Genomic DNA, 10,735 nt, shown 5'->3' on the forward strand with positions numbered 1-10,735 from the left:
ATTGGGTCCGGGCTCTGGCTGAGTCACTCAAGGACATTCAGAGACTTGTCCCAAAGCCACTCCTGCGTTGTCTTGGCTGTGTGCTTAGGGTCATGTTGGAAGGTGAACCTTTGCCCCAGTCTGAGGTCCTGAGCGCTCTGGAGCAGGTTTTCATCAAGGATTTCTCTGTACTTGGCTCCGTTCATCTTTCCCTCGAAGCTGACCAGTCTCCCAGTCCCTGCCGCTGAATAACATCCCCCCCAGCATGATGCTCCCACCACCATGCTTTACAATAGGGATTGACCAGATTTCCTCCAGACGTGACTGTTGGCATTAAGGTAAGAGTTCAATTTTGGTTTCATCAGACCAGAGAATCTTGTTTCTCATGGTCTGAGAGTCCTTTAAGTGCCTTTTGGCAAATTCCAAGCAGGCTATCATGTGCTTTTTACTGAGGAGCGGCTTCCGCCTGGCCACTCTACCATAAAGGCCTGATTGGTGGAGTGCTGCATAGATGGTTGTCCTTTTGGGTGGATCGCCTATCTCCACAGGGGAAATCTGGAGCTCTGCCATAGTGACCATCATGTTCTTGGTCACCTCCTTGACCAAGGCCCTTCTCTCCCGATTGCTGATTTTGGACAGACGGCCAGCTCTTGGAAGAGTCTTGGTGGTTCCAAACGTCTTTGATTTAAGAATGATGGAGGCCACTGTGATTTTGGGGACCTTCAATGCTGCTGAAATGTTTTGGTACCCTTCCCCAGATCTGTGCATCGACACAATCCTGTCTCGGAGCTCTACGGACAATTCCTTCCACCTCATGACTTGGTTTTTGCTCTGACATGCACTGTCAACTGTGAGACCTTATATAGACAGGTGTGTGCCTTTCCAAATCATGTCCAATCAATGAATTTACCACAGGTGGTCTCCAATCAAGTTGTAGAAGCATCTCAAGGATGAACAATGGAAACACGATGCACCTGAGCTCAATTTTGAGTCGAATAGCAAAGGGTCTGAATACTTTCCGAATGCACTGTATATATATTTTTGTAAATATATATTATTTAAAAAATATTTTTATTATTAAATATGTTTTCCTTATTTATTATTTTCCCCTAACCCTACCACCCCTCCCCTAATTGGAGTAAACTAATGGACAACAACACTTAGGCTTCTACTTCCAGCTTATACATACTACAGTATATACATTTTTATCTGTGAAAACCCTCCAGTTTTGATTTGTAATTGCCATATACACTACATGACCAAGTATGTGGACACCTTGTAGTCAAACATCTCATAAAAATGTATGGGTATTAATATGGACTTGGTCCCCCCTTTGATGCTACTGTATAACAGCCTCCACTCTTCTGTGAAGGTTTTCCACTAGATGTTGGAACATTGCTGCAGGGAATTGCTTCCATTCAGCCACAAGAGCATTAGTGAGGTCAGGCACCGATGTTGGGCGATTAGGTCTGGCTCATAGTCGGCGTTCCAATTCATCTCAAAGGTTTTTGATGGGGTTGAGGTCAGGGCTCTGTGCAGGCCAGTAAAGTTCTTCCACACAGATCTCGACAAACCGTTTCTGTATGGACCTTGCTTTGTGCACAATGGCATTGTCATGTTGAAACAGAAAAGGGTCTTCCCCAACTTTTGCCACAGAATCGTCAAGAATGTCATTGTATGCTGTCGCGTTAAGATTTTCCTTCAACGGAACCGAGGGGCCTAGCCCAAACCATGAAAAACAGCCCCAGACCCATTCCTTCTCCACCAAACTCTACGTTTGGCACTATTCATTGTAGCGTTCTCCTGGCATCCGCCAAACCCAGATTCGTCCCTCTGACTGCCAGATGGTAAAGCGTGATTCATCACTCCAGAGAATGTGTTTCCACTGCCCCAGAGTCCAATGGTGGCGAGCTTTACACCACTCCATTCGACACTTGGTGATCTTAGGCTTGTATGCAACTGCTCGACCATGGAAACCCCTTGTCCTGAAAATGCTTCCAGAGGCAGTTTGGAACTCAGTAGTGAGTGTTGCAACCGAGGATAGACGATTTTTACGCTCTACGTGCTTCAACACCATGCGTTCCGTTCTGAAAGATTGTGTAGCCTACCACTTCACGGCTGAGCCATTGTTGCTCCTAGACGTTTCAACTTCACAATAACAGCACTTACAGTGTACTGGGGCAGCTATATTCTATTGCAAATGCTTGTCTATGGAGATTGCATGGCTTTGTGATAGATTTTTTTTTACACCTGTCAGCAATGGGTGTGGCTGAAGTAGCCAAATCCACTCATTTGAAGACGTGTCCACATACTTACTTCAGCAAGACAAAGGAGCTTATCGTGTACTACAGGAAACGGAGGGCCGAGCACGCCCCCATCCATATCGATGGTGCTGTAGTGGAGCGGGTCGAGAGCTTCAAGGTCTTAGGTGACCACATTACTAAGGAATTATCAGAGTCCACACACACCAACACAGTCGTGAAGAGGGCACAACAAGCCACTCAGGAGGCTTAAAAACATTTGGCATGGTCCCTCAAAATACTCAGAACATTCTACAGCTGCATCATTGAGAAGATCTTGACTGGCTGCATCACCGCTTGGTATGGCAACTGCTTGGCATTAGACTGCAAAGCGTTACAGAGGGTAGTGCGTACGACCCAGTACATCACAGGGGCCAAGCTCCCTGCCATCTAGGAACTCTATGCCAGGCGGTGTCAGAGGAAGGCCCTGAAACCAAAAGGACCCTGAACAGCTTATACCTCAAGCCATAAAACTGCTATATAGTTAGTTAAATATACTGAACAAAACTATAAACGCACATGTAAAGTGTTGGTTCCATGTTTCACGAGCTGAAATAAAAGATCCCCGAAAGTTTTCATACACACAAAAAGCTTATTTCTCTAAAATGTTGTGCACACATTTTTTACATGCTTGAGCATTTCTCTTTTGCAAAGATAATCCATAAACCTGACAGTTGTAGCGTAACAAGAAGCTGATTAAACAGCGTGATCATTACACAGGTGCACCTTTTGCTGGGGACAATAAAAGGCCACACTAAAATGTGCAGTTTTGTAATACAACACAATGCCACAGATGTCTCAAGTTTTGAGGGAGCGTACAATTGTCAGTACATCCAACCGGCCTCACAATCTCAGACCATGTAGAGGGCGTTGTGTGGACGAGTGGTTTGCTGATGTCAACATTGTGAACAGAGTGCTCCATCGTGGCATTGGAGTTATGGTATGAGCAGGCATAAGCTACGGACTACGAATACAATTGCAATTTATCTATGGCAATTTGAATGCACAGAGATACCGTGACAAGCACGTTGTCGTGCCATTCTTCTGTCACCATCAACTCACGTTTCAGCATGATAGTGCACATCCCTATGTCACAAGGATCTGTACACAAATAATGGAAGCTGAAAATGTCCCTGTTCTTCCATGCCCTGCGTACTCACCAGACATGTCACCCGTTGAGCATGTTTGGTATGCTCTGGATGATGTATGACAGCTTGTTCCAGTTCCCAACAATATCCAGCAACTTCGCACAGCCATTGAAGAAAAGTGGGACTACATTCCACAGGCCGCAATCAACAGCCTGATCAACTATATGCGAAGGAGATGTGTCGCGCTGCATGAGGCAAATGGTGGTCACACCAGATACTAACTGGTTTTCTGATCCACACCGCTACTTTTTTTTAAGGTGTCTGTGACCAACAGATGCATATCTGTATTCACAGTCGTGAAATCCATAGATTAGGGCCATAATGAATTTATTTCAATTGACTGATTTCCTTATGAACTGTAACTCAATAAAATCTTTGAAATCTGCATTGACCCTTTTTTACACTAACTCTTTTGACTCATCACATACACTGCTGCTTCTGTTTATTATCTATCCTGTTGCCTAGTCACTTTATCCCTACCTATATGTACATATCTATCTCAGTTACCCAGGTTACCGTTACTCATTCTGTATTTATTCCTCGTGTTATTATTTTTTTATGATCTATTTTTCTCTCTGCATTGTTGGGAGGGGCCCGTAAGTAAGCATTTCACTGTTAGTCTACACCTGTTGTTTAATGAAGCATGTGACACATAACATTAGATTTCTCTCTCTCTCTCTCATGTTCTGATCTAACTGTTCTTAAACTAATCCCCACACCCTTTTTCTCTCTCTCTCAGGGACAAGATGCCGTTCCACCATGTGACGGCAGGGCTGCTGTACAAGGGGAACTATCTGAGTCACTCTCTGTCTGAGGACAACGACTGTGACCAGCTGGCTAGCATCTCTGAGGAGGAGCTAAACGGTGAGTCCCCTCAGGGCTTGGGCTGGTACTACTAGGGCTAGGTTGGTTTGGGCTTGGTTGGGTTATGTTGGGTTGGGTTGGGTTATGTTGGGTTGGGTTGGGCTTGGTTGGGTTATGTTGGGTTATGTTGGGTTGGGTTGGGTTGGGTTGGGTTGGGCTTGGTTAGTTGGTTTGGGTGAGAGGGGATAGAGATTAGGACTGGGACTGTGGATTTGGCTGGTGAGGGGCATAGAGGGACTTTGAGGAAGGCTGGGGTTTGGGTGTTTGATACGGGCAGTATAAACAGTAGGCTAGAGAGAGTAATGGGATAAGTAGTAAGACAGTATTCTGAGCCTAAACACAGTTTTGACATGAATCAGTGAGGTTGGACCAGTCAAAACACCAGTTGCTCCTGTCGCTGGAGCCAACAAACCGTTGTCTTTATAAACTATGAACCTTCTTAAATATGACTACATTTTCCTAACATCACTTATCACACCACAAGAATTCGATTCATGGGCTTTTGCCCTCTCTGTTTTTGACATTAATTAGAGGCAGTAGCTGAGTCTGTGTTTATGAGTCTGTGTTTGTCTTGTGTGTGTTCTGTACGTCGTTCTGAGACTAATCACTCCACTGGCCAGGCCGGAGGTGGAGCCCAGCCCAGGCCTGATCGATATTATTATTATTAACATCATCACAGTGCTCATAATGAACTACACTAGACGCTTCAACCACAAATACTGTAATAATCCAATGATGTCACATTAAAGGAAACTTCCTCCTGAAAACTATCTTTTGGTATTTGTTTCAGTAGTACATTGTTGACATAGTCCCAAAATGTTTTGCTTGTCAGCAATCAGGTTCTCAAGATATGTAACTTTGAAAATACAGAAATCATCACCTTATGATGCATTTTGCATGATGCAAAATGTATCATACAATGATGATTTCTGTATTTTGAAAGTTTTCCTTTAAGGTGTCTATGGCAAATTGGATGTAGAGTGCACCGTAAATGGCTAATAGCCACCTACTCTGTCAAAGTCAGAGTGGTGTTATTATGCTACAGCAATATTGGCAGTTTGCACTGCATGGCTTTCTCTAGTTTGATTTGTTAAGTTGTTTGGGGACAGCGGTAATGTATTGGGTAAATGTAATGAATTGGGTAATGTATATAGTTCTTATTGGGAGGTCCTCATAAGGTCAATCAATATAATGGACAAATACGCATATACCGCACCTCTGTCAGCAGAAATAAAGACAAAGTTATTGATCATATATACACACTACACTACAGTAATGATTAGCAATCATCTCCTTGGCTTATTAGTTTATCCATAATAGCTTACACAAAGCTACCATTTAGCATGCTCACCATTTCCACCAGGGAGATATTTACTGAGGCAATTTGGTGTTCCTACCTGTAAGTGTCTTTATCTATGGCCATTAACGTGATACAGTGTAACTGCACTGAGTTGAACTATCTGACTCACCACATACAGCACGTTGTCGTCAGTCAGCTTTAGTACAGCTACACATTGTTAAACTCTCAGCCTGTCGGAGAGGGGATGTGGTTTCCCTTTGTGTCTTGTTCTGCGTGATGTGGACTGTCTGATTTGTGTGTGGTTGGTATGTGTGTGCGTGTAGTGCTCTGAGCGCTGCAGCATGTAGAATAGGTGTTGGTCTGGGTAGAGATCTTTGTGTACCAGGTAGTCTTGCCTCTGTCGATCTGTGCTGCTACGGCTTCTGCTGCTGTCTCTGAAAGGTCAGGCAAGATGTGTGTATGAGATTATCATTTACAGAGACATACAGCACCGACAGCACTAACTTTACATCACATAGCAAATAGAACTCATTATAAACACTGGAAAAGTAGAGATAAGTAGTGTTTAGTAGGGAGAAAACATTTTCAATCCAGGAGATACTACTTGAAGTTGTCCAATTAGAACAAATATTGAAGTTTTACATTGTAAAAAGTTTTATTACGTTGTGCCCTACTGAACATGAGCGTGCTGATGCACTCGGCCTAGATTGCAAAGTAGGGTGCTGTTGAAGTGGCTCTAAAGTATTTTTCTACTCTGATTTATTTCTCTGTCTGAAATTTTCCTTAGGTATTCCTGTTCCTTTTATAGTGTTTTGTCATCAATTCTTTGTCATGGTTCTCTGCAGTAAAGCTTTGGCTTTCAGAGCATCAGAAGAGGGCCCTAATGGATATGGGAGCAGTGGTGCGTGAAATAGCCAAATAGAGGAAAAGATCTGTATGAATATATGACACGTGGTCTGAATGTTGTTGTTGTGTTCAAATGGGCCCGAGTCCTCAGACACAGGAACCTACTCTACAAAGGCCTCAGTCACTCACTCTGCTCCTCCTGATGGGTTTATTCATGAGACGCTCATTTCAGTGTACCAAAATAAATCCACACACCTTTATTGTGCTTGTGTTGTTCTCTGTTTGTTGTGTTATGCTGTGTGTGTGTCTGTGTGTGTTCTCTAAAACAAGCGTCTGGTTGGAACTAGCTTTTGTACTGCGTTATGAAGGAAAATGGCTAAGTGTGTTTGCTCGGGCCAGATGTCTTGGGAAGCAGGGAATAACAAAAAACTGTTCAGAGGCTGGTAGAATGACTAACCTGAGCCCTCAGTAACATCTGAGTGCTTTTAATGACCCGAAATATAGTTTCTCATTTTACAAGGTGATTTAAATACAGAGAAAAACCATGACATTTACACACCATTGTCCTCCTTGCAGCTCAGAGCACCAAATCACTCCTACTCCCCTAACTGGCTATGAAGGAATGACAGCTTCTCAGTAGATGATTGACAGATGATTGACCAAGGATAGGCTAAAGATTGGCAGCATGGGCAGGTCACCTCTAGGATGAAACTTTACTTCATGCTTGGGTTATCTTTGGACTACAATAAGTGTAAGTTAACCTGTAGTTTGCTCTTTCTCATGGTTTCAGCCAAGAACTCTACCACCACTATGTTTTGTTTATCGCATGGTCTTTTCAAGACTGGACCCGAAATATTAATGTTCTTGATGGCACGTGTTCTCAAAAAGTGTATGACATTGCATCCCATATCTGGAACACATTTGGACTTGATTCATGTTTGAGTTAGACTGGGTCTTGGGTGACTCCCTCTTTCTCACCCTGGTCCTGGTGAGTTAAAACCATGTATTCCAGTAGTACCCATCCTCAAATTATCCAATATTCAGTAGTGTGCAGAAGCATACCATGCAAACATAGTGTTCTTTAGAGATCTGAAATTCTACCTTTAATTAAAAATACCCGTGGCTGCCTTTCTCTCTTTCCCCTCTCTCTCTCTATCCCTCTCTCTCTTTCTCTCTCTGTCTCTCTCTAGTTCTCTCTCTCTGTCTCTTTCTTCCTGCTTACTGCCTCCCAGTCTCCGTAGACACACTAATAAAATATGAATTCATAAAAGCATAGCGGAGCCTGCTGACTTTTAGGCTCAGCGTTAACGGGTATGTTAAAAACTGAAGGGAAGGAGTAACACAGACACAGTACAGTGGCTTGTCGTACACACAGGGCAAGCTTATTTGACACCACCATAAAAGTTGCCTACCCGGTTATTGCAGATGTCATTTGCATTGTTCTGTGCTAAGGCACAGAGCTAAAAGAATCCCTAACCATGATGGGTGCTCCCTCTCCTCTCCCTTCTCCTTATGTGTGTTTGTGTTGACAGAGATCCGGGAGGCATTCAGGGTGTTGGACCGGGATGGGAACGGGTTCATCTCCAAGCAGGAGCTGGGCATGGCCATGAGGTCTCTGGGATACATGCCCAGTGAGGTGGAGCTGGCCATCATCATGCAGAGACTAGACATGGATGGTGAGTCACATTCAGTACACATTTCACACATTTATAGTACACAGACACATGCAGTTGCACGTGTAACAGAAGGTCCTATGTTCGAGTCCAGTGAGAGACAGGAATGGGACCTGTTACTCGCACACATATTTAAACATAAACAGATCCCTTCCTTCCTGTTTTCACACCATGATCACGCACACACAAAGACAGGGACAGGGTCATAGACACACTATCAGACACACACATATACATAAACAGATCCCTTCCTTCCTGTTTTCACACCATGATCACGCACACACAAAGACAGGGACAGGGTCATAGACACACTATCAGACACACACATATACATAAATAGATCCCGTTCTTCCTTTTTTACACATTCATACACCTGGGCCTACCTATGATTACATAATCACAAGCATAATCAATACATTTACATGAGTACTCATTCACCATTATGCACACACATTTTCATGTACATGCAGTACATTATATGCACACAGAAATGTGCACTCATTCGCACCATACATTCAAATCATGATTTTACACTTTAAATAAGCATGAAGGATCCTACTATCCAAACACACACCGGAGGAGCATTTAACACATCCTATAGTCCCACTGTAGCAATATCTATCTCTAAGCTGTAGATGTGTAACGTGTTGGCTGTGGTCCCTTGCTCCATTTCATCTTAATACACCGTATTGCACATATTTATGCTAACATATTCACGCACAAACGCGCACGCACCATGCACGCACACACACAACACATGTTGATTACAGTACACAGGGTGCCTGTGGTTTCTGTACTGAAGCCAGTCCCTACCTGACAGAGAAGATCTACAGTGCCTTCAGAAAGTATTCAGACCCATTGACTTTATCCACATTTTGTTACGTTACAGCCTTATTCTAAAATGGATTAAATTTTAAAAATCCTCAGCAATCAACATACAATACCACATAATGACAAAGCAAAAACAGGTTTTTAGACATTTTTGATAATGTATTAAAAACAAAAAACAGAAATACCTCATTTATATAAGTTTTCAGACCCTTTGCTACAAAACTCCAAATGGAGCTCAGGTGCATCATGTATCCATTTATCATCCTTGAGATGTTTCTACAACTTGATTTGGAGTCCACCTGTGGTAAATTCACCTGTCTATATAAGGTCCCACATTTGACAGTGCATGTCAGAGCTAAATCCAAGCCATGAGGTCAAAAGAACTGTCCGTAGAGCTCCGAGACCGGATTGTGTCCGGGCACAGATCTGGGGAAGGGTAACAAAACATTTCTGCAACATTGAAGGTCCCCAAGAACACAGTGACCTGCATCATTCTTAAATCAAAGACGTTTGGAACCACCAAGACTCTCCTACAGCTGGCCGCCTGGCCAAACTGAGCAATCGGGGGGAGGGCCTTGGTCAGGGAGGTGACCAAGAACCCGATGGTCACTCCAGACTTCCTTTGTGGAGATGGGATAAACTTCCAGAAGGACAACCGTCTCTGCAGCACTCCACCAATCAGGCCTTTATGGTAGTGGCCAGATGGAAGCTACTCCTCAGTAAAAGGCACATGACAGTCCGCTTAGAGTTTGCCAAAAGGCACCTAAAGACTCTCAGACCATGAGAAACAAGATTCTCTGGTCTGATGTAACCTCTTTGGCCTGAATGCCAACAGTCACATCTGGAGGAAACCTGGCACCATCCCTACGGTGAAGCATGGTGGTGGCAGCATCACTGAATGTCCTTGAGTGGGTCAGCCAGAGCCTGGACTTGAACCCGATCGAACATCTCTGGAGAGAACAGAACGCTCCCCATTCAACCTGAAAGAGCTTGAGAGGATCTGCAGAGAAGAATGGGATAAACTCCCCTAATACAGGTGTGCCAAGTTTGTTGCATTTCTTACCCAAGAAGAAGAATCGCTGACAAGGTGCTTCAACAAAGTACTGAGCAAAGGGTCTCAATACTTATGTAAATGTGATATTTATATTTTTTTCTCCATTATCGGCTATTGTGTTTAGATTGATGAGGTGAAAAAGACAATATAATCAATTTTAGAATAAGGCTGTAACATAGCAAAATGTGGGAAAAGTCCAGGGGTCTGAATACTTTCCGAAAGGCACTCTACATTTACAAAAATGTTGGTAAATTAGCTTTAATTGTTTAAAGATCTTATGAAAGAGATTGGTGTGTTTTTTCACTATCTAATCATGGCATGGGGTTGTTCAATGACAAACATGTGTTTGTTTAAAATCTATCACTTGATGGTTTCAAAGAAATCTCAGAGAAATAAGTACACAGTCAAATGTGACAAATAATTACTTTTTATAAAGAACTGTACAAATGCTATATTTGTGACATTCATATTTAACAAAACATTTTACAAATGTTTTCAATACAGTAATATGAGATCTGTAAGTAAAACATTTACATTTGACGTTTTTGTCATTTAGCAGATGCTCTTATCCAGAGTGACTTACAGTATTAGTGCAATCATCTTAAGATAGCTGGGTGAGACAACCACATATCACAGTCAAATATACAGGATACGACCATTCCATTCCAGCTAAACAATGGAAATAAGCTAGTGTTTTGCAAAAAAAACATTTTCATTTTCACACATGGGTACACATGAAG

At 42.9% G+C, this 10,735-nt stretch overlaps 1 protein-coding gene across 2 annotated transcripts in view; it reads left to right on the forward strand.

Annotated features, from left to right (window-relative positions):
- The window catches only part of LOC112267064 (calcium-binding protein 8), a 65,179-nt gene that overhangs the window by 10,159 nt on the left and 44,285 nt on the right, over positions 1-10,735 (forward strand). For both annotated transcript variants that reach the window (XM_024445116.2, XM_024445115.2), the window contains exons 2-3: positions 4,167-4,291; positions 7,970-8,113. In XM_024445116.2, coding sequence (XP_024300884.1) covers positions 4,174-4,291; positions 7,970-8,113 — 262 coding nt within the window. In that variant the 5' untranslated portion in view covers positions 4,167-4,173. The remainder of the gene's footprint in view (positions 1-4,166; positions 4,292-7,969; positions 8,114-10,735) is intronic.

The sequence above is a fragment of the Oncorhynchus tshawytscha genome, linkage group LG14, assembly GCF_018296145.1.
Source record: "Oncorhynchus tshawytscha isolate Ot180627B linkage group LG14, Otsh_v2.0, whole genome shotgun sequence".
In the NCBI taxonomy this organism is placed as follows: Eukaryota; Metazoa; Chordata; class Actinopteri; order Salmoniformes; family Salmonidae; genus Oncorhynchus; species Oncorhynchus tshawytscha.